This window comes from Lepidochelys olivacea (assembly GCF_965140295.1).
Source record: "Lepidochelys olivacea isolate rLepOli2 genome assembly, chromosome: 28".
In the NCBI taxonomy this organism is placed as follows: Eukaryota; Metazoa; Chordata; order Testudines; family Cheloniidae; genus Lepidochelys; species Lepidochelys olivacea.
The window spans coordinates 3,556,787-3,580,958 of record NC_140438.1 but is presented as its reverse complement, the minus strand read 5'-3'; the positions used below and the strand labels follow the sequence as shown (position 1 = coordinate 3,580,958).

Here is a 24,172-nt window from a genome sequence, read left to right as displayed (position 1 = left end):
AAATCCACCAACCACCACCTGTTTAGAGATACCCCGCCCTTCCAGCAATCTCTCATCAGGGAGACGCACTGCCCCGGCCCCCATCCCCTGCCCCCACTCCATGCTCCTGAAAGGCTGCGCAGGGGAGCTCATTTCCCCTTGCGATGCTCTGACCCCCTAGGATGCAGCCAGAGCTGAGATGGGTGCCCCCCACTCCCTCAGCTGCTCCCATATGAGAACCAAAGGGTTAATGTAGAGGGAGCTGATAAGGCTCTGTGGTCCATCAGCTGATCTCCACCCAGATACTCCATGATTCTCGCCCATGGAGCTTATTGAAAGACATGACTCAAAAATATCCCTTTTATACATTTAATTAAAATGAAGAAACAAATAAAATGAAGAACACAGGTCACTAACCCTAAACTATTAACACCACCCAGCTAGCTCTCGAGTGTACAACACAGTGATCATGTTCAGGTCAGATCAGAAAATCTGTCAGTAAATAACGATCTTGCTTTGGACTCAAGTCATCACTTTAGTCAAATTATCACAACAATACAGCAGAAAATGAACCTTTGTTAAATCCTGAAACAGGAACTGAGGAGGCAGCTGTCCATTTAGTTATTAATCCCAATCACAGAACTTCACCCAGGCCGTGCAATCCACACTCAGCTGCTTGAATATTTCAATTCTAACACCAAATTATTGTTCACATTTAAGCCACAACTTCAGAGCTTCCACCTTAGATCTCACCAGTATGTGGCTAACCTTCTCCCAGTGGCTTCTATAGATAAAAACCTTAATACGGACACAGACTTTAATACACAGAATTTTAACAGTATGTATCCGACAGCTTAGGTTCTTTGACCACTTTCACAGAACGAGGAGCATGTGTGCACTGACATTGTAGGGCAGCATTTTAGGATTATTTAGGTTTGGGAATTATTCTTTTTAGCTTCTTTCCTGCATGGATGCGACAGGTTTCATACACACCTGCACGCACTGACCCCACTGTACCACCGGAGTAGAACAGGAAGGATGGAATGGCTCCCAGTTGATAAAAACTAGAACAAGTAACAATCAGATACTGAAACTGACAAATGAATCCAACTCTGCAGCTCTTTGGACTTCCACGGAGTAGGATCTAGAGCTGCAGTCAAGGAACCAGGCGATGGGGTCGCCGGCTCAATACTCCATATTCGCAAGTGCTCTCAGGTAAGAGGAGACAGGTCAAGGCTGGCACAGCCTGGTGTTGATGTTACAACCTCCTTCTCCAGACAGGATCAGTCTGGGAATCCTGGAATGTCTTTCTTAGACAGGTTCCTGGTGCAAAAGGGCTTCCACCTTTACCTTAGTCTTCATGGTTGACAATTCCAGATCTCCCCACATTGCGGTCACTCCCCTGAAGTCTCCAGGCAAATCAGGTGTGAATTATGCATTAGGTACAGACAATGTGGCCTGATCTATTTCAAGTGAGGCAGACTTTGGAAAAGTTTGGAAATAGTCAGTTTGGAAAAGTCCCATTAAACACACAGTTTTGTTAAAATATTGGTTGCTGTGAGCCACATGCACTGTGGAGGACTGAATCCCAAAGATCTCAAAAATGAATGAAATCTAAGGACAGTTTTGGGGAGGTTTCCATAGCCTGGCTTGAGGGTTAAAAGGCTGAGCTGTGACAATGGGCTTCCTTAAAAAACAAAAAGGGGTCTCAGCTCCCATAAAAATAACGGGCAGCCAATTCCCTCCTCCCCAACACACAAAACCAAACTACCTCTTGCCTCATGCTTCCATTACCATTCATAAAAAGAATCGTGGCCATCTTCTGACAGACATTATACATCTTCGCTTTGCAGAGAAGAGGGGAACTCAGTGACCCATACAGTCTAATTGGGTAAAAGGTTACACAACTTGTCTCCTTAAGTAATTTTACTTTAGAGCTTGTCAAAACAAATTACATTTGAAATAGAAATAACTGAAGTCTGGGTCTGTGTTCTCCTGTACACTATTTCTCTCACACCACAGCCTTGGGGGAATATTGTACTTCAGAGTGCCTTAGCCCAAAGAGGGTGTTTTACATCAAATAAACTTTTTAAGGTTAGCCACCACTTCCTACATTACTAACAAAAAACAAACCAATGTAAGTCACAGTGTTCCAATATAATTCAGGTTATCACTAAATTAGGCTTTAACCAATAATTAACTTCATTTTCACTGGTAAAAAGAACATAGTCAAAGATTATGAAATCTTATCATACAGGTTAGTTTCATTTTAAGCCCCATTTCCACCACATGAGCACTGTGTAAATGTGGTCTACACCAGCATAGGAGCTTTCCACATCTGAGAGTTCATTTATCTCTGGTCCTTCTGATGTAAGTGTTGGTGGAAGGGGTCTCCTGCTATGGGGGAAGGTTTGCATCATGAGAAAAAGGACCTCAGCTCTATATCCACATCTTCCAATCTTTCAAAGTATCAGGAGGTGCATGCGAAGTGGTACAACTGAATCAGACACAAAAGCAAAACTAAGTGACAACAGCATAGAATCAGGACTCAACATTTGTCTATCCAGCAGTCTGAAATTAGAGTCTGACACACAGGATGACAGTAATGGATGAGGGAATCAAACAAAATGGAAGTCCTTGGTGCTCAATCAGGCTGGGGCAGGAATCTCCTCTGAAGGCATCAGCTAGTTCTCACTTTGTCTCAAAGAACCATGGATCCAAATAGTGAAGGACCTTCCACTCGAGCCATGGTAACATTTGGAACTCTAATCAGTGACAGTGAACTAGGGAACAGTGTTAAAAACAAACAAACAAAGTTTTACCTGGACCATAGTTCAACACAGCTTCCTCTCTGGGGCGAAAATCAACTACTGCGTGTCTGCTGTATCAAATGGAGTTCTTACCAAATCCTTGGCCTTGTCAGGGTACATTAACACTCCTGTGGAATAGAATCCTTTACAAAACCACCCAAATTCTGAGCAGTGTTAGTGAGGAATGACTTCCCCAAACACGGCCAATTTATTTCTTTAATCCAGTAGCACAGGTCTAAGTTAGGGACTAGAAACACTCCAGCATCAGAATCCCCGTATTCTGCAGCTATCCCACATACAACACTGATTTCATTTCAATGCACATTTGCAGCATCTACCAAGGGCAAGTTCATCAAAAATGCCATTTCTGGTTTCTCCACATCAACACAGACAAGGACAGCATTTCCTAAATCATAGGCCACACGAACCCAGTTACTTCAGTTAGTTGCACAATCTGGGGCATGCTGTTCTTCACCATTTCAGAGTGGAGACCTAAACCCACTACTGTTTCCTTGGTAGCATACCCGATGGCTCAGAGCATCCTCTCCTGGTGAGTGAACTGCACTTGAGCTTCTTCCATGTCCTCATGCAGCGGTGCGGGAAAGACAAAAATAAAATAAGAAAGCACTATTTTAGCAAACAGTCATTTCTCCCAAAGTCCCAGATAAATCTGAGCTACATCCTGGACAACTAAATTAATATTAAATTATGTGATCAAATGGCCTTCAGGAGAGAGAGAAATCCCAGGACAAAGAGCGGTGTAAGTCACTTTCTTTTTCATACAAAATGAAATTCCAGAGCAGGTTACACCTGATGACTCAAAAATCAGGAGAACAGATTCTCCTGTCGCCTTCTCCTCTGATCCATTCACACCTGCTTCACTCAACAGCCCTTCATTATTATGGAGTCGTGTTATTTAGAAAAAAAAAAAGCTTCATCATAATAGGGAAAAACTGCAGACCTTCTCATCTTCAAACAGTCTCAGCTCAGCAGGGAAAAGCCCAGAAGTGGCTTTGTCAATAGACAGAAACTGGGATTTAAATGGGGAATGATCACACTGTGTTTGGGATCCATTGGAATTTCTGATCCAGGTCTGCAACACTTTCATCTCCAGCCCTAACGAGTCGGATTTAGGATCAATTTGCTATGAAGTGCAGAGACTCTTTGGGAGGTGGAGGGGTAGAATATAGGTGGATAAGCTCCATTGTGGCTCAGACAGACCCCAGCGCTGCTGGAGTGAGCGGGCCTAGAGACGGTGATGGGGAAGGAGGGAATCCCGTTGACTCACCCCATTTCCTGCCAGTGTTGCAAAGACTGAAATGATACATTTGTCCCACTCCTGCTCCTCCTCTTTGTTATATTGAAATAGATTTTCAATAAGGGAAATGGTAAAAAGAAAAAAACTGCTGCCCAGCACAACCTGGACCAGCGTGAGAACAACTGGGAATGAAACAATCTGTCACCAGAGGGGGAACTTGGTGACTCTAACACTCGCTCTGCTACAGCGGGGCCAGTATAAAGGTGCTGCTCAGGGCCTGTCTAGACTATGAAATTGGCGTTGATTAGGACCGGTCAAAGGGGAAGGTGCGAGCTAACCCCAGCCTGGGCTTTGTCAGCACGGCACATACAGCGGGGTGTTGGCACTGGGATCGCCACCTCCAGCAGGCCGAGCCCATGGAAAATCCTAGCGGAGACAAAGCCCAGGTTGATTTTCGCTCAGTGTAGCTACTTGAGGTCACCCCTATTTCCCCCACCTGGGGCTGACGGACACTCCTGGCAGGAGGGACACACTCCCATGATGACTCTCAGGATAAGGGAGTTGGTAGAAAGGACCACGGGATTCACCCCAGAGAAGGGCGACCTGCAAAACAAAAAGCAGGCAACTCACCTGGGGGAGCTGAAAGAACAGGGTGACGCAAATGGTGCAAACAGCCCTAAAAAGTCGCTATGTGGGAATTAGCAAATGTCTTTAAAAAAATCTTTTCTCTGCCTACACAAAGTTTTATGGTGTGTCTCTAGCCTGTGAAATCGCTGATGTCTATTAAGGTGTGAGCTCCAGATGAAACTTTTCCCGCTTTCACAGGATTCACAGGCTGCTCTCGTGTATGGATCCTCTGATGATTGATGAGACTTGAGCTCTGAGTGAACCTTTTCCCGCACTCACAGCATTCATAGGGTCGCTCTCCTGTGTGGATTCTCTGATGAATAATAAGCCCTGTGCTCCAAGTGAATTGTTTCCCGCACTCGCGGCATTCATAGGGGCGCTCTCCTGTGTGGATCCTCTGATGGTTATTAAGGTCTGATTTGAAACTGAACCTTTTCCCGCACTCACAGCATTCATATGGTCTCACGCCTGTGTGGATCCTCTGATGTCTAGTAAGGGATGAGTTCTCAGTGAAGCTTTTCCCACACTCAGAGCACTCATAAGGTCTCTCTCCTGTGTGGATCCTCTGATGTTTAATAAGGCCTGAGTTATGAGGAAATGCTTTCCCGCACTCAGAACATATATAGGGTCGCTCTCCTGTATGCATTCTCTGATGATTAATAAGGCCTGAGCTCTGAGTGAACTTTTTCCCACACTCACTGCATTCATAGGGTCGCTCTCCTGTGTGGATTCTCTGATGATTAATAAGGCTTGAGCTCTGAGTGAACTTTTTCCCACACTCACAGCATGTATAGGGTCGCTCTCCTGTGTGCATTCGCTGATGATGAAAGAGGCCTGAGCTCTGAGTGAACTTTTTCCCACACTCACAGCATTCATAGGGTCTCTCTCCTGTGTGGCCTATCTGATGTGTGATAAGGTTTGATTTCTCACTGAACTGTTTCCCGCACTCACAGCATTTGTAGGGGCGCTCTCCTGTGTGGACCCTCTGATGTTTATTAAGGTTTGATTTGAAAGCAAAGCTTTTCGCACACTCACAGCATTGATACGGTCTCTCTCCTGTGTGAACCCTCTGATGTCTAATAAAGGATGAGCTCCGAGTGAAGCTTTTCCCACACTCACAGCACTCATAGAGTCTCTCTCTTGTGTGTATTCTCTGATGTTTAAGAAGGGCTGAGCTCTGAGGGAACATTTGCCCGCACTCACGGCATTCATAGGACTGCTCTCCTGTGTGGATTCTCTGATGTTTATGAAAGGCTGTGCTCCAAGTGAACTGTTTCCCACACTCACGGCATTCATAGGGGCGCTCTCCTGTGTGAATTCTCTGATGTATATTAAGGTTTGATTTGAAAGTGAAACTTTTCCCGCACTCACAGCATTTATACGGTCTCTCTCCTGTGTGGCTCCTCTGATGTCGAATAAGGGATGAGCTCCGAGTGTAACTTTTGCCGCACTCACAGCACTCATAGGGTCTCTCTTCTGTGTGACTTGTCTGATGTTTATTAAGGCTTAATTTCTCACTAAACTGTTTCCTGCACTCAGAGCATTCATAGGTGCGCTCTCCTGTGTGGATCTTCTCATGTTTAAATAGGGCTGAGCTCTGAGTGAATGTTTGCCCGCACTCACAGCATGTATAGGGGTGCTCTCCTATGTGCATTCGCTGATGACTAATAAGGAATGAGCTCAGAGTGAACTTTTGCCCGCACTCATAGAATTCATAAGGTCTCTCCCCAGTGTGGATCCTCTGATGTCTAGTAAGGGATGAGTGCCGAGTGAAGTTTTTCCCACACTCACAGCACTCATAGGGTCTCTCTCTTGTGTGGCTTGTCTGATGTGTAATAAGGTTTGATTTCTCGCTGAACTGTTTCCCACACTCACAGCATTGGTAGGGGTGCTCTCCCGTGTGGATCCTCTGATGTCTAACAAGGGTGGAGTTCAGAGTGAAGTGTTTCCCACACTCAGTGCATGTGTTTTTTCTCTCTTCTGTAGGTATTCCCTGCTGGTCTGTGATTTCCTGGGAGTCCTGGTGAGGCCCCCGACAATTAATGGATTTGCCCACTTTCTCCCTGAGCTGGTTTCCCTGCTGCCTCTCTGGCCTGTTGTGGCTCTCACAGGCTTTCCCCTTCACACAACACCTGGACACATTCCCTTTCGATCCTTGCGATAATCCCCCACGCGCTTCCACTTGCTCAGCATCTTCCTGCTGAGGAGTCAGCTCCTCGTTCTCATTCACCATCCAAGCACCTGCTAGGACACAGGGAGAAACATCAGAAATGGGTGGAAAAGGGGAAAACAAACCAAAATTAGAGCTGGAGAGACAGAAAAAATCTAGAACCTGAATTCTCCAAAACTCTTCTCCTTAGGGGAGAGAGGAGGGGAACAATTCTGCCTCCACATCCCATCAGAGAGGGACACCTGCTGCCAGGTGTCAGTCAGGATTGGTAGGAAGCCGTGAGCGATAGCTGCCCATAGGGTACAAGGCCTCCTGGGGATACTCCTGAACTCCGAGAGCTCCCAAGGCCTTTTTAGCGAGTCCCAGGTATTTCTTTCAGCCACAGAGTGTATTTGAATTGGTTTAATGATCCCTCACCTGCGCAGGCGCCTCTCGGGATCTCTCCTTCCTCAGAGCCCTGGAGATCCAGGACCCACGGCTCCTCCCTTCGTTCCAGCTGAGAGATCACATCAGGTTTGGAAATGGGAAACCCTGCTCAGGGCATAGAAAACAAGGGAGTTCAGGGGAGTTCATGGGACATGTCAGAAATATAAAGGGAAGGGTAACCACCTTTCTGTATACAGTGCTATAAAATCCCTCCTGGCGAGAGGCAAAACCCTTTCATCTGTAAAGGGTTAAGAAGCTAAAGGTAACCTCGCTGGCACCTGACCAAAATGACCAATGAGGAGACAAGTTACTTTCAAAACTGGAGTGGGGAGGGAACAAAGGGTCTGTCTGTCTGTGTGATGCTTTTGCCGGGACCAGGTCAGGAATGCTCTTCAGAACTTCTGTTAAGTTAGTAAGTAATCTGGCTAGAAATGCGTTAGATTTCCTTTTGTTTAATGGCTGGTAAAATAGCTGTGCTGAATGGAATGTATATTCCTGGTTTTGTGTCTTTTTGTAACTTAATGTTTTGCCTAGAGGGATTCTCTATGTTTTGAATCTGATTACCCTGTAAGGTATTTACCATCCTGATTTTACAGGGGTGATTCTTTTCCTTTTTCTTCCCCAGGAAAGGGGGTGTAGGGCTTGGGGAGATATTTTGGGGGGAAGACGTCTCCAAGTGGGCTCTTTCCCTGTTCTTTGTTTAACACGCTTAGTGGTGAGGGTTCAAGGACTAGGCAAAGTTTGTACCTTGAGGAAGTTTTTAACCTAAGCTGGTAAGAATAAGCTTAGGGGGTCTTTCATGCAGGTCCCCACATCTGTACCCTAGAGTTCAGAGTGGGGAAGGAACCTTGACAGGACATTTCTCACAAAAAAGAGCCTATCAGTTTTAACTCAGCCCATTTTAAAGCAGTAAAATGCTTGAGGCACCTCTCCAGGTGCTCCAAGGTGGACACATATGAGGGATTTAGCTATCCCCATCTCTGCTGGGAACACACAAACAGACAGACACTCCTCAGCAAAGGGGCTCCTAAAACACAGAGACAGTAACTCCGTGTTCCAGGAAGTAAAGACTCCAGCCAGAGGGGAAGTCACCTTGGACCTGCTTCTTAATCACAGAGAGAAATACTGAGATTATGGGAGAGTGTGACATTCTACACCTTGGTGGAGCGTACTGTAACCCCCATATTCCTCATTTTCATATAATCATGATCTTACGTATAAAGCATGCCTTGTAAGGTATCAGGGGAAAGGTTATGATCTGTTGAAAGTCATTTCTCTGTCCGTCCATGTGAATAATTCATGCATATGAAGTTATGAGAATTGTGTAGTATGGTTGTCACTGAGACGTGCTGTAAATTGGGGAATCAGCCAGTTCTTAGCTCCCCAGAGGCAACAGCAAGGAAAGTAACCAACGCCCGGGTTGGGTATCAAACAACCCATCAACAGCCATTGTCCAGTAAGGAAGCTACAATGCAGTGACTCACTTGCATGGGGCCACACCAGGGGAATTGCTCAACCTTGCTTGGAGAGACTCAGTAATGCTCACCTGACTCTGAAGAGGGGGCAAAGCCACGAGGTAGGAAAGGGCAGTGGAAAGGCTAACAGAGGGAGTTCACCTAGGGAGAGCCCGCTGAAGATTTCATCTTACAGGCTTCTCTGAGTAGTAACTGCAACAGCTGAGGAAGCTCGTAGAAGGAAGGTAATATGGATGATGAGCGATCAGCTGTTGTGACCTGCATAGGATGTGCCATGTTTGTCTTTCTTCCACAGGACAGAAGCGGCTTTGTCTGTACAAAATGCAAGCTGGTCTCCATATTGGAAGAGAAGGTTCAAGAACTGGAGAAACAAGTATCAACCCTGAGTTGCATACGAGAAAATGAAGATTTCCTGGACAGACATCAGGATATGCTTCTGCGGGCACAACTTTCTGAAGATTCAGAGCAGGCTGCGCAGTGGGGACAGAAGGACGGTGAGGAAAATTGGCAGCATGTGACCTCCAGAAGAAGAAAGAGGAGCACCCTTGTACCAGCAACGCAGATACAGGTAAGCAACCATTTTCATGTTCTCTCTGCAGGTACTAATGCGGAAAGTGGACTAGATGATACATCTGAGGGAAGGGAACAGAAGTAGACTCCTCCAATTGGAAGGCATGAGCTGCACTGTCCTAAGGATGGGAGTTCCACAACCACCGCTCCCAAGAGAAGGAGGCGGGTGGTGGTGGTTGGGGACTCCCTCCTAAGTGGGGACTGAGTCATCTATCTGCAGTCTCAACCGGGAAAACCGAGAAGCGTGCTGCTTGCCAGAAGCTAGGATTCACGATGTGATGGAGAGACTGCCAAGACTCATCAAGCCCTCAGATCACTACCCCTTCCTGCCTCTCCACGTGGGCACCAATGATACTGCCAAGAATGACCTTGGGCGGATCACTGTGGACTACGTGGCGCTGGGAAGAAGGATAAAGGAGTTTGAGGCGCAAGTGGTCTTCTCGTCCATCCTCCCTGTGGAAGGAAAAGGCCCAGGTACACAGGTGCTGACTTTTGGTTTTGCCGGCGGGTGCCCCATCCTGGCTCTGCCCCCTTCTCCAAAGTCCTGCCCGCACTCCACCTTTTCCTGCCCCATTCTCCTAGACCCCCCTGAATGCCTCCTTCTTGCTGACCCCCTCTGCTAAATGCCTCCCACCTGCCGCTCACTCCTTTCTGCCCCTTCCTGCCTTAAGGGCGAGGTGTGTGTGCTGGAGGGGTGCTCTGCCAATTTTGAGGGGAAGCTATTTTCAACATATTTATACACTTTCATTCTAGTTATTGAAAGTGTGTCTATCATTGGTATCTCCCCTTCCTGATGTTTCCCAGTTCTTGCTCTCTACCCGTGTCCCTTTTCCCATCTCTCTCTGCTCCCCACCTCCTGGTGGCTCTGTTTAGCGCCCGCTCCCACCCACGCACCCCAAGCAGCTCTGTCTCCCCCCAGCCCCACCCCCTGCGGCCAGCCCAGAAACTGCCCACCCTGAGCCAGAGAGAGACATTTCATTCAACAGCCCAGCATAGAAACAGCCCGTTCCTTCATCCTGCTGTGTGGCGAGGCTGTGTTGCTCCAGCTCCTCCCAGTCCACAGGGCTGCAGCCCACCCCCAACTCCCGCACACACTCTGCAACTTTTGTGGGCGGGGAGCCCCTGGTGGGACCATGGCCAAGGAGGGGGGAGGGCTGGGGGGGGGGTTGCTTCCTCCACCCGGCTGCTGCAGCCCGGCACCCTGAAGCAGGAGGAGCTCAGGTGTCCCAAGGTGAAGCGAGGCAGCAGCTCCTGACATGTAGTGGATACAGGGAGGTGGATGGAAGGGAAGGAATTTCCTGGGAACTGCGGGGAATGGATCCAGGGGAAGGGAATCAATCCTTCCTGATGCGGGGAGGAAGGGATGCTGATGGGTGTGGGAGGGGATAAACTTCCTCTCTGGGAGGAAAAGCCACTCAGGCAGGCTTGATCTGGGCATGGGGGTGGGGGACACAGCTTTGGGCTGGGCAAGCGTTACTTTCCCAGGCATGAGAGCCGGCCATGGAGAAGAGCCCACGGGGAGGATGGGGCTAGAAGTACTGGGGCTGTGTTGCCCCCTCCTGATCCCCCACACACGGGGAAGGGATGCGGAGCCCCGGGACCTGGGTCAGAACCATAGGGGTTGGGAGCCCCCAGAGCCCACCTGGGAGGGGTCCGGGCACAGGCAGGGTCCGGGCTGGGGGAGGCTGCTCATTTGCACCAGGGGCTGCAGTGAAGCCCCTCTCACCTTTGGCCATGGCTGGGCGCACCCGACTCGCTGGACGGAGCACGGGGGTGGGGGAGGCAGGGTGTGAGCTGCTGGCCCCAGCCCAAGTTCACTCATCAGACACAAGGGCAAACTTTTCTTAAAGGAGCCATGTCCTTTGGTTTGTCCCTCTGCCCAGCACTAAGGGGGTCTGCAGTTGGTTTCTCCTGGCTGGAGGGGGAGCACAGGTCCTGGGGGAGACACCAGGGTGGGCTGAGAATGGCTGGCTCAGTCCTTGAGAAACCCCCTGGCCCATACTCTCCCCAGCAAACTCCTGGGGCCAGCCGAGAGGCTGCCCATCCATCTCCCCACAATCCCCTGCGGAGGGGCTGCCCACCCATCTGCCCCACCCCTCCAGAGCTAGCCCAGAAGCTGCCGTGCCCTGGCTGCTTGTCCCCCAGCCTAGCTCCCTCTGCCCTGAACATTAAAAGGACTCACACATGCTTGCAGTGGGAGCCCACTGGGAGCTTCAGCAGCTGCAGGGGAAACAGCTGATAGGTGGGACTTTGTGCCAAACAGCTGATTGGCCGCAGCCACACAAAGAGCTGATGAGGGCGGCTGTGCATGCTAAATAGCTGATTGGCAGTTGGCAACAGTGATCTCCCCGGTGGGTGCAGAGCACCCACAAATTTTTTTCTGTGGGTGCTCCAGCCCTGGAGCAGCTTAGAATGCATTTTGCTTTTGTTTCTGTTTCATTTGACCAAATCTGATTTGTTATGTTTTGACTTATAATCACTTAAAAATCTATCTTTATAGTTTATAAACCTGTTTGTTTATTCCACCTGAAGCAGTGCGTTTGGTTTGAAGCATGTCAGAGACTCCCCTTGGCATAACTAGCCTGGTACATATGACTTTGTCAATTTAACAAAGAAATTGATATAAGCTCATATAAGCTTGCAGCGTCCAGCGGGCATAATTGGACACTGCAAGATGGAGGTCCCTTGGGTTGTGTCTGGGACTGGAGATATTCACTAGTGTCTTTCGGTTGCACAATCCAAGGAGCAGCTTAAATGCCAGAGGCCGTGCGTGAACAGCCCGGGGGGGAAAGGGGGTTCTCACAGCAGAGCAGGGTAAGGCCGGCTCCCAGAGTCAAGGCATGGAGTGACCTATCAGATCACTGGTCCACATAACACCAGAGGGGAACGTCACGGACATTTGCAGGAAAGCCGGGACCAGTGACCACAGGCTGGAGGGATTCAGCACTGTAAGGAAAAGGAGGGACTGGGGGTGTCACTGAATGTCGTATCCCAGGGCTTGTCTACACCTGAGACCCTGCGACTGTCTTGCTATGGTGCGTCACTGTAGACACTCGCTACAGCAACGGGAAAGGTTCTCCCATCAGCGTGACGAAGCTCCTCCACTCCTGTCTGTTTCTGGCACGTCTTTCAATGGTTCCCCAGCTGTGCCCCAGGTTTCTCAGCTCAGCTTCTACAGCTCGTCACCATGTTGTTTTCAGGCAGTCGCGTTTTCGCTTGCCTTCAGGTGTCCATCTTAGTGCTATTCTGATGATGGAATCAGTTTCCATCTGAAGCACATGACCGATCCATCTCCAGTGTCTCCCGGAAATGATGGGGCTCAGATCCTCTTGGCTGCACTGTGTGAATCGGTCTTGGTTTGAGATTGCTGTGGGACAAAAGATAAGGAGGATTTTTCTGAGGCAGGTTGTATGGAATGAAGACAGTTTGGACGTGTCAGACTTTGTCATTCCCCAGCATTCTGCACTACAAAGTAGTGTTGGAAGTACGCAGCTCTGATAAAATCTTGAGTTTGGTTTTGGTGTTATAATTTGATGATTTCCAGACTGTATTTAAGCTCCTGAAGGTGTTCCTGGCTTTATTGATTCTGTTCCGGATGTCCTGGTTTGCTCCACCGTCCTGCCTGATGGTGCTGCACAGTTATGTGAATATTTCTATATTGGTGAGAACATGACCCTCTATCTCGACTAGTGATGGTGAGGCAATATTAAAGGTCATGATATCTGTCTTATTGCAGTTGATTTTCAATCCATTTTGTTGGCTGAATGTGTTGAGTCGAGTTGTTTTTTCTTGTATATGGTGTTGGGTATGTGATAGGAGAGCGAGAGAATCTGTGAAGTCCAAGTTTCAAGGCATGAGAAGGGTGTCCAGTTAATGCCTCTTGGAACGTCTTCTGTTGTACGTCGCATTACCAGGGCAATGCTGAAGAGGATTGCAGACATGACACACCCCTGATGTACTCCTGTTCTGACTTCAAAACTGAGCTCACTGTGATCAACACTGCATGTGAAGTTGGAATAGATGCTTTTGATAATGTTGATTATACAATATGTTCCATAGGCCGGTCCTGTGAATGCTATCAACAGCCTTCTCAAAGTCTAAGACGTTTACGTAGAGTTGCCATTGCCATTCTAAGCATTGTTCTATTATGTTTCGTTGAGTGAAGATCTGGTCTGTGCATGCACGGCCTTTCCAAAAACCGGCTTGCTCTTTTCTGAGAACGCTATCAACTGCCTCTGATATAAGCTGGACTATGATCTTACCCAGTACCTTACTTGGCACAGATAAACGTGTGATACCATGCCATTTTTTAAGGATTTGATGGCTTGAATGATCTCTTGCTTTGTTGGGGTGTCTTGTGTTGATATCAAGATCTTCTTCTGCCTCCTGGATGTTTGCTTCCTCTATAGGTGGATCCCTGTCCAGCAATTCTTTGAAATGCTCTGTCCAGTGCATTTCTTGTTCTTTTTCTGTTGTCAGTAGGTGGCCTTCTGTGTCCCTGATGAGAGTGTTTGTTGGTGTCTGCCATTTACCACTGATAAGATTTTGTAGATGGTTCCTTGTTCACCATGAGCAGTTGCCTCCCTGGCTTGTGTTGCTAGATTATCAATATAATGTCGATTGTCTGCTCTCACAAGGCATTTGATCTCCCGGTGTGCCTTGCTATACTGCTCATAGTATTTGTCCTTTAGCTTCTGGGATTTTATGTTAAACTTTTTTCTTCAGGGCTCGTCTGGTTTCTATGGTGTTCCATGTGCTGGGTATAATCCACTCCTTTCTTCTCTTCTGCCTCTGGCTTAGACAGGCTTCACTGCTCTGTTCATAGATTGTTTTTACTTTGTCCCATTTCTTGTTGATCTCCTCATCTGCCTTCTCCTCCTCTTCATCAATGTCTGCAAGTGTCTGAAACCTGTTCTTTCACTACAGAATGAAGGCTTTCTGTATTTCAGGGGACTTTAGCTTGTCAACATCATAACGTCTATGTCCCTTGTTTGGTGGCCCCACACGTCTCAGTTTTAGCTTGATGGAGGCTATCACAAGGTGGTGGCCGCTGCCAACATCTGCTCCCCTTCTCACTTTCACATCTGTCAGTGAGTGTCGCCATTTGCCATCGATCATCATATGGTCAATCTGGTTCTTATCTCTGCCATTTGGAGAACACCACGTCAGCTTGTGAATTTCACGATGTTGAAATAGGGGTCCCTCAATGACTAGATCCTTCACATTGCAGAAATCAACAAGCCTCTCTCTGTTTTCATTCATCGTGCCACACCCATGTCTTCCCATTCCTCTGGCACTGTTCTCCTTACCGACCTTGGCATTCAGGTCTCCCATGACGATAGGTCGTGCCGTGGTACTCCCTCTAACTCCTCCTGTAGCGTAAGGTAGAATTTGTCCTTTGCTTCTTCATCACAGTCATTTGTCGGAGCGTAGCACTGAATCAAGGTGATGTTATTGTGTTTCCCTTTCAGTCTGGCTCTCATAATTCTGCTGCAGATGGATTTCCACTGAAGCAGGGACCGCTCCACTCCCTTCTTCAAAGGATGGCAACACTTTCATGGTGTTGTCCATCATCCCGTCCAGAATACAGCAAAGTTTCTACTGAGGCTGTTGTTAATCTTCCTGATCCTGTTCATCTGCTCTCGCTGACACCCAGGATGTGTGAGCTGTAGCGTCTCATCTCTGCTGGGACCTAAGCTAGCTTCCCTTTTCTCGTACATTGTTCGTACATTCCAAAAACCAAGTTTCCCCAGGGTCAACGTCTTTGGGCTTTGGCCCAGGGGGGCGTGGCTCGGGCTTCGGCCCTGGACCCCAGCATGTCTAAATACCAGACCAGGCGACCCCATTAAAACCGGGTCGCGACCCACTTTGGGGTCCCGCCCCACAGTTTAAGAACTGCTGCAGTGAAGGTCAATTTCTCAGCTGCTGTTTCCATAACATATTTTGTTTTTTACGAGCCAGGATGCCTGTTTTGTCTGGCCGGTTGACTCTGCATTGTGGGCTATGGAAGCCCCGCCCACCAAGCCCTACTGGGCATGCTCCAAATGTAGCAGGAGTATAAAGGGGAGAAGCTCAGCTCAGCCTGGGCTGACAACTGAAGAGGAAGGACACTCGCTGCAGGCTCCAGACCAGGAAGCCCCAGAGGCTCTGACAGCAGGAGCAAGGGCCACCGAGACCCAGGTGGAGACCCAGATTCCAGCAGATGTCTGGGAAAACCCAGGATCGCTGGGAGCCTCCACACTGACAAATCCAGGAACCTTGCAGACGCCCAAAACATGACTACCAGAGACGTAGTAGGAAGTAGCCGAAGGAGGATGCCAGTCGAAGGGTTGAGAACACTCAGCATGTTGCAGTCGGCTCCCTGCTGACTCAATAGCAGAGACACTTGCCACAGACAGGGCCCTGGGCTGGGACCTGGTGGAGCAGGAGGGCCTGGGTCCCCCTACCCTGGCCTCCACGCACCCCAAGGTGGCAACCCATTGTCCTTGACATTGATCCTGGCTACTAGGCCATAGCACCATGAGGATCAGGGCAACCCAAATGACTCTGGCCATTAGGCCTTATTGCCCTACGGATAAAGGCAATCCTATAGACCAGGGATCATAGAATCATAGAATATCAGGGTTGGAAGGGACCTCAGGAGGTCATCTAGTCCAACCCGCTGCTCAAAGCAAGACCAATCCCCAATTAAATCATCCCAGGCAGGGCTTTGTCAAGCCAGACCTTAAAAACTTCTAAGGAAGGAGATTCTACCATCTCCCTAGGTAACGCATTCCAGTGTTTTACCACCCTCATAGTGAAAAAGTTTTTCCTAATATCCAACCTAAACCTCCCCCACTGCAACTTGAGACCATTACTCCTTGTCCTGTCATCTTCTACCACTGAGAATAGTCTAGAACCATCCTTTTTGGAACCCCCTTTCAGGTAGTTGAAAGCAGCTATCAAATCCCCCCTCATTCTTCTCTTCTGCAGACTAAACAATCCCAGTTCCCTCAGCCTCTCCTCATAACTCATGTGTTCCAGACCCCTAATCATTTTTGTTGCCCTTCGCTGGACTCTCTCCAATTTATCCACATCCTTCTTGTAGTGTGGGGCCCAAAACTGGACACAGTACTCCAGATGAGGCCTCACCAATGTCGAATAGAGGGGAACGATCACGTCCCTCGATCTGCTCGCTATGCCCCTACTTATACATCCCAAAATGCCATTGGCCTTCTTGGCAACAAGGGCACACTGCTGACTCATATCCAGCTTCTCGTCCACTCTCACCCCTAGGTCCTTTTCCGCAGAACTGCTGCCTAGCCATTCGGTCCCTAGTCTGTAGCGGTGCATGGGATTCTTCCGTCCTAAGTGCAGGACTCTGCACTTGTCCTTGTTGAACCTCTTCAGATTTCTTTTGGCCCAATCCTCCAATTTGTCTAGGTCCCTCTGTAACCTATCCCTACCTGCCACTGTATCTACCACTCCTCGTGGTTTAGTATCATCTGCAAATTTGCTGAAAGTGCAATCTATACCATCCTCCAGATCATTTATGAAGATACTGAACAAAACCAGCCCCAGGACCGACCCTTGGGGCACTCCACTTGATACCGGCTGCCATCTAGACATGGAGCCATTGATCACTACCTGTTGAGCCCGACAATCTAGCCAACTTTCTAGCCACCTTATAGTGCATCCATCCAGCCCATACTTCTTTAACTTGCTGACAAGAATACTGTGGGAGACCGTGTCAAAAACTTTGCAACCTTTGGCATGTAGCCCATCAGGGAAAGTCACTGGCAGGCTGGGCTGGTTTGTCTACCTGAGGCGTCCGCAGGTTCGGCCGATCGCAGCTCCCACTGGCTGCAGTTCGCCATCCCTGGCCAATGGGGGCTGCAGGAAGAAGCAGCCAGAACATCCCTCGGCCTGCGCCACTTCCCTGGTAAAGGGGTGATACCACTTTGCAAGTCTGAGCTGGTGAGTTTGGAGTAGGTTCAGTGTTTTAGTCCCAGCCAGGGGTCAGAAGCTTCTGTTCTTTATGCTGGACCTAAATTCAAGTTTGGCCTTAGCAAAGTGAAGTTGTTAGACTTTGTGCTGAACTGCCCCTGTGAAATGTTCCCAGACTGTACTGTAGCGGGGAGGGCAGAGTGTTAGTATGTGGGCCACTGGCTTTTCGGGGTGAAGCTGAAATAGGACAGAGAAGAGGTTGCATTGTGGGGGTGGCGTGAACCTTATCTCTTCATTTCCCCTTCTAAGAGCTGAGGGGACAGGAATCCTTACCCAGCGAGGTCACACTCTCATAGTTCTCCTGCATGACGTCTCTGCAGAGGGCTCTCTGAGCGGGGTCCAGCAGAGCCCACTCTTCCCTGGTGAAATACACCGCCACCTCCTCAAAGGTCACCAGCCCCTGAAAGAGAAAGAGTCCAACACTCAGTGCCTGCTGCCCCAGTCACAGCCCCACTATTCAATGGGGAAAGGAGCCAATCAAATGGATGCTCTGGGTGGCTTGCAGTCAACAGAGTCCAACCCGCACACCGCTCATAGGAGCAGCCATTACTAGGTCAGACCAAAGGTCCATTTAGCCCAGTATCTTCTAACAGTGGCCAATGCTAGGTCCTTCAGAGGGAATGAACAGAACCGGTAATCGTCAGTGATCTATCCCCTGTTGCCCATTCCCAGCTTCTGGCAAACAGGGGCTAGGGACACGATCCCTGCCCATCCAAGCTAATAGCCATTGATGGACCTAGCCTGCATGAACTTATCAAGTATTAGAGCATCCAGAAAACATCAGGGTGAGGGGACGAAGAGAGAGCCCCTCCTCTCTCAGCAGATCCATCACACACCTACTAGCCAGAGACTGATACAGCTGATGCTAGCAGATTAGGGTTGGTAGAAACCTCAGGAGGTCATCTAGTCCAACTCCCTGATCAAAGCAGGACCAACCTCAACTAAATCGTCCCAGCCAGGGCTTTGTCAAGCCAGGCCTTAAAAACCTCTAAGGATGGAGATTCCACCACGTCCCCAGGTAACTCATTCCAAGGCTTTACCACCCTCCTAGTGAAATAGTTTTTCCTAATATCCAACCTAGATCTCCCCCATTGCATCTTGAGACCATTGCTCCTTGTTCTGTCATCTGCATCACTGAGAACAGCTGAGCTCCATCCTCTTTGGAACCCCCCTTCAGGTAGTTGAAGGCTGCTATCAAATCCCCCCTCACTCTTCTCTTCTGCAGACTAAATAAGCCAAGTTCCCTCAGCCTCTCCTCATAAGTCATGTGCCCCAGCCCCCTAATTATTGTCGTTGTCCTCCGCTGGACTCTCTCCAATTTGTTCACCTCCTTTCTGTAGTGGGGCACCCAAAACTGGAAGCAGTACTCCAGGTGTGGACTCACGAGTGCTGAATAGAAGGGAATAATCACTTCCCTCGATCTGCTGGCAATGCTTCTACTAATGCAGACCAATAGGCTGTTAGCCTTCTTGGCAACTAGGGCACACTGCTGACTCATATCCAGCTTCTCATCTGGACCCTATCCCTACCCTCCAGTGTATCTACCTCTACCCCCAGCTTAGTGTCATCCGCAAACTTTCTGAGGATGCAATCCATCCCATCATCCAGATCATTAATGAAGATGTTGAAAAAACTGGCTCCAGAACCGACCCGTGAGGCACTCCGCTTGATACTGGCTGCCATCTAGACATCAAACCGTTGATCACTACCCGTTGAGCCCAATGATCTAGCCAGGTTTCTGTCCACCTTATAGTCCATTCATCCAGCCCATACTTCTTTAGCTTGCTGGCAAGAATACTGTGCGAGATCATATCAAAAGCTTTGCTAAAGTCCAGACATATCATGTCCAATGCTTTTCCCATATCCAGAGTCAGTTATCTCATCGTAGAAGGCAATCAGGTTGGTCAGGCATGACTTGCCCTTGGTGAATCCATGTTGACTGTTCCTGATCACCGTCCTCTCCTCCAAGTGCTTCAAAATGGATTCCTCAAGGACCTTCTCCATGATTTTTCCAGGGACTGAGGTGAGGCTCATCGGTCTGTATTTCCCCAGATTCTCCTTCTTCCCTTTTTTAAAGATGGGCACTACATTAGCCTTTTTCCAATCGTCTGGGACCTCCCCCGATCGCCATGAGTTTTCAAAGATAATGGCCAATGGGTCTGCAATCACATCCGCCAACTCCCTCAGCACCCTCGGATGCATTGCATCCAGCCCCATGGACTTGTGTATGTCCAGCTTTTCTAAATAGCCCTTAACCTGTTCTTTCACCACGGAGGGCTGCTCACCCCTCCCCATACTGTGCTGGCCAGTGCAGCAGTCTGGGAGCTGCCCTTGTCTGTGAAGACCGAGGCAAAAAGAGCACTGAGTACTTCATCTTTTTCCACATTATCTGTCACTAGGTTGACTCCCCCATTCAGTAAGGGTCCCACACTTTTCCCTTGTTGCTGACATACCTATGGAAACCCTTCTTGTTACCCTTCGCTTCCCCTGCTAGCTGCAACTCCAGTTGTGATTTGGCCTTCCTGATTACACCCCTGCACACTCGAGCACATATTTGTACTCCTCCCTAGTCATCTGTCCAAGTTTCCATTTCTTGTAAGCTTCCTTTTTGTGTTTAAGCTCACCAAAGATTTCTCTGTTAAGCCAAGCTGGTTGCCTGCCATATTTGCTATTCTTTCTACACATTGGGATGGTTTGTTCCTGCATCCTCAATAAGGCCTCTTTAAAATACAGCCAGCTCTCCTGGACTCCTTTCCCCCTCATGTTATTCTCCCAGGGGATCCTGCCCATCAGTTCCCTCAGGGAGTCTAAGTCTGCTTTTCTGAAGTCCAAGGTCCGTATTCTGCTGCTTTCCTTTCTTCCTTTTGTCAGGATCCTGAAGTCGACCATCTGTAGATCACTGCTGCCCAGGTTGTCACTCACTTCTACTTCCCCTACTAATTTTTCCCTGTTTGTCAGCAGCAGGTCAAGAGGAGCATGGCTCCTAGCCGGTTCCTCCAGCACTTGCACCAGGAAGTTGTCCCCAGCATTCTCCAAAAACTTTCTAGATTGTCTGTGCCCTGCTGTATTGCTCTCCCAGCAGATGTCAGGGTGATTGAAGTCCCCCATGAGAACCAGGGCCTGTGATCTGGAAACTTCTGTTAGTTGTCCGAAGAAAGCCTCGTCTACCTCATCCTCCTGGTCTGGTGGTCTATAGCAGATGCCCACCACGACATCACCATGACATGGGTAGGAAGCCCAACACCCTCCTCATTGTGAGGAACTGGATATGAGGGAAGAGTCATCTCCCCTAAGCCTGACTGGTGGGTGCCCCCTTCATATCTCACAGCAGCTGCTGGTTAGTCAGGTCAGGCTCCAGCACTGGGAGTCTGGCCACTTTTCCTAGCCCCATCTAGGTGGGTTGTTTCCTCTTCCACAATTTAGGACATTTCCACCTCCGAACCTCATGAATCTGTTCCTAGACTCTAAGCCACTTATTAAACTAGTCCCGGAAGGTTTGCCACACCCTGGTCTCCTCCCTTTCTCCACCCTGGGCATTTCCTGCCCTGCTCCAAAATACAAACCAAACTTCCCATCTCTGGTGTATTTGCTGTCCCTCTCCCTCCAGCAGGAACCCACCAGCCACCCCCTGATAAGCCCTACCTGAGCTGGCATTTCTCTCCCCTGTCCCGTGGGAGGATGGGGTGAGCTGGAGCGAGACGTGGGCATCGTTCTGCAGCCTGGCAGGGCGAGAAGGGCAGTTGTGGAGGTTTCAGAACAGGCTTTAGTTCATTTCACATCTCAATTCCCCCAGGCCCTTTTCCTGCAGAGAGACACCCTAGAGTCTGCCAGACGGAGAGAACAGGGGAAGCACTAGAGGGAATTTCTATCAGCATTTGAGAGGAAGTGGCAGAGACAGGGAAAGCATGAGTGGAGGATGAAGCTTCTCCTGGGGGAGGCTAGCTCCCTGCCTCACCTCTCCAGCCCCAGGCTCCCCCCCCCTTCACCCCATCTCTCCTCTCCTCTTCCCCCTTCTCCCTGGGGAGAGGGATAGGATGTGGAGGGACAGAGTGGACGGGGAGTCTTGTGAGGGAGGGGGAATCAGGAGGGACCAGGCATGCCAGTGGGGTCTCAAGGGGAAGGGGATGTGAGGAGGAACCTGGTAGGTGCGGGGGGGGGTATGGTAAGGGAGGGGGGCGAGGCAGGACTCTGCAGGCGGGGAGGCAGTTCTCGCAGGGAAGGGGGGGTCCGGAGGGACCCGGCGGCCAGGGGAGGGTCTGGCACTGGAGGGGGGCGAGGAGGGACCCAGCAGGTCGGGGGGGTTCTGACGGGGCAAGGCAGGGATGGGGTCTCGCCGGGAAGAGGGGGTGAGGAGGGACCTGGCAGGTGAGGAGGGACCTGGCGGGCAGGGGAGGGGGTCTCACAGGGAAGAGGAGGGGTGAGGTAGGACCGAGCGGGCGGGTCTGTTTGGGGAGGGGGAGCGAGGCAAGACCCGGGGAGGGAATCTCCCAAGGAAGGTGGGGTATGGAGGGACCCAGCAGGCAGAGGAGGGTCTAGTGGGGGAGGGGGGACGAGGCATGACCCGGTTGGCAGGGTGGGGGTCTCAAAGGGAAGCGGGGGTGAGGAGGGACCTGGCAGGCGGCGGGGGTCTGGTGGAGGAGGGGGGACAAGCCAGAACCCCGGAGAGGGTCTTGCACAGAACAGGGGGGTGAGGTGGGACACGGAGGGTGGGGGAGTGAGGCGGGACCAGGAGGGTGTCTCGGAAGAAAAGGGGGGTGAAGAGGGACCTAGCAGGCAGGGGAGAGTCTGGCAGGGGATGGGGGACGAGATGGGACCCGGCAGGTGTAGGGTACTGACATGGCCAGAGGGGGTGAGGAGGGACCCGGCAGGTGGGGGGATCTGACAGGGGACTGGGGTCGAGCCGGGACCCGGGAGAGGGTCTTGCAGGGAAGGGGGTGTGAGGTGGGACTCGGCAGGTGGGGGCAAGGTCTGATGTGGGAGGGCAGGGACGTATCCCAGCGGGGGAGGGAGGGGAAGGGGTATACCGCAGGCGGGGGATGGGGAGGAAGGGGTCTCCCATGGGCGGGGGGGTATCCTAGCGGGGGGGACGGAGGGGTCTCCTGCAGGCGGGGGGAGGAAGGGGTATCCCAGCGGGGGGGGACAGTGGGGATCCGGCGGGCGGGGGGAGGAAGCAGTATCTTGGCAGGGGGAGAGGAAGGGGTATCCCAGCGGGGGATGGGAGGAAGGGGTCTCCCGCGGGCAGGAGGGTATCCCGGCGGGGGGGGGACGGAGGGGTACCCGGCGGGCGGGGGGAGGAAGGAGTCTCCCGCGGGCTGGGGGTATCGCGGCGGGGGGGGGGGAGGAAGGGGTATCACAGCGGGCGGGGGGGGTATCCCGGCGGGGGGGGGGACGGAGGGGTATCACAGCGGGCGGGGGGGGGTATCCCGGCGGGGGGGGGGACGGGGGGGTATCCCGCGGGCAGGAGGGTATCCCGGCGGGGGGGGGACGGAGGGGTACCCGGCGGGCGGGGGGAGGAAGGAGTCTCCCGCGGGCGGGGGGTATCCCGGCGGGGGGGGGAGGAAGGGGTATCACAGCGGGCGGGGGGGTATCCCGGCGGGGGGGGGGACGGAGGGGTATCCCGGCGGGGGGGGGGACGGAGGGGTATCCGGCGGGCGGGGGGAGGAAGGGGTCTCCCGCGGGCAGGGGGGTATCCCGGCGGGGGGGGGGGAGAAAGGGGTATCCCGGCAGGGGGGGGGACGGAGGGGTATCCGGCGGGACCCCCGGAGAGGGGGCGCAGCGGGCCCGGAGGGGTCTCACCAGGCCGCGGCGGGGCCCGGGGATGGGGCGGAGCAGGGCCGGGAAGAGGCGGACCCAGAGCCCGGCGTGGGGTTCAGGGGCTCTCTGCGCCCCCAGGGCAAGCGGGGCCAGACCCCCGAGTGCAACGGCGGAGCCTCCCCCGCGACCCACCTTTGTGCTCGGGGAATCTGCCCTGCCAGGTCAGCCCCTGCCTTTAATTCCCTTCTGCCCCTTCCCCCGGGCATGTCCTGGCTGCACAGACACGGTTCAGCATCCCCCCCCCGCCCCAAACTCCGGCTTCTCCCCTCCTGACGCCTCCCCCCATCCCAGCGGGGCCGGGGCCGACCCCCGGGGGCTGCAGCGTCTGGGGCTCCCCGGGGCAGAGAGTCACTTTCCTGCCCGGCCCCAGCGCTTCCCCCGGGGGCTCTCGGGCACCTGGAGTCTCTGGCTCCGGAGCAGACGAGGGCAGAGCCCGGGGCTGGCTCCCCCCCCGCCCCTTTGTTCTCCCAAAGTCCTGCTTCCAGCTGCTCCTGCCCCTTCCTGTGTGTCCTGCAGATACCAACCCGGGCTGCCTCTGTCTCCCTGCCTGCCGGAGGGGACAGCAGGGGAAGGGGTGTAAACCAAAGCAGCCTGTATTCACACCCTGCACCCTATTGTAATAATCTGCCTGCCAACAGGCCTTGTGAGGTAGCCTTTGAAAAGTAACAACTAAGTAACAACCTTAAACTTAGTCCTTCTCCTTTCTTACTTACAACACTCCTGCTAATACCTCTATCCTGGGGTGTGGGGAAGTCCAGGCCCTGCACCCCCCACTTCCTGCGATTCCCCGGGACTCTCAGCCAGCCAGTAAAACAGAAGGTTTATTAGACAGCAGGAACATGGTCTAAAACCAAGCTTGTTGATACAGAAAACAGGACCCCTCAGTCAGGTCCATCTGGGGGCTGGGGAGCCCAGACCCAGGTTCTGGGCCTCCCCCCGTCTCCCCAGCCAACTCCAACCTGAAACCCCTCCAGCCCCTCCTCTGGATTTTGTCTCTTCTCCGAGCAAGGAGGCCACCTGATCTCTGTTCTCCCACACTTTCAGCTGGCACCTTGCA

General features: G+C 51.4%; 1 protein-coding gene across 5 annotated transcripts; it reads right to left on the bottom strand.

Annotated features, from left to right (window-relative positions):
• Positions 1-341: 341 nt before the first annotated feature.
• On the bottom strand, positions 342-23,847 carry LOC311514059 (uncharacterized protein). 5 transcript variants are annotated; one of them, XM_084616366.1, is made up of 5 exons: positions 23,829-23,847; positions 20,944-21,020; positions 17,575-17,701; positions 7,262-7,375; positions 342-6,918 (listed from the first exon to the last, which is right to left on the bottom strand). In XM_084616366.1, the coding sequence occupies exons 2-5, from the start codon at positions 21,007-21,009 to the stop codon at positions 4,805-4,807; spliced, it is 2,421 nt and encodes an 806-aa protein (XP_084472492.1). In that variant the 5' UTR covers positions 21,010-21,020; positions 23,829-23,847; the 3' UTR covers positions 342-4,804. The 5 variants fall into 5 exon arrangements, with proteins under 5 accessions (XP_084472492.1, XP_084472491.1, XP_084472489.1 ...); XM_084616365.1 differs by lacking the exon at positions 23,829-23,847 and adding an exon at positions 23,512-23,605; XM_084616363.1 differs by lacking the exon at positions 23,829-23,847 and adding an exon at positions 23,248-23,336.
• Positions 23,848-24,172: the final 325 nt, after the last annotated feature.

Excerpts from the sequence above, each read along its gene's own strand:
- LOC311514059 (XM_084616366.1), bottom strand. The coding sequence starts at position 21,009 with ATGCCCACGTCTCGCTCCAGCTCACCCCATCCTCCCACGGGACAGGGG. Across the intron at positions 7,376-17,574 it reads TGAGAGTGTGACCTCGCTGG|GGTTTCCCATTTCCAAACCT; the intron begins GTAAGGATTCCT and ends TGCCCTGAGCAG. Across the intron at positions 6,919-7,261 it reads CCCGAGAGGCGCCTGCGCAG|CAGGTGCTTGGATGGTGAAT; the intron begins GTGAGGGATCAT and ends CCTGTGTCCTAG.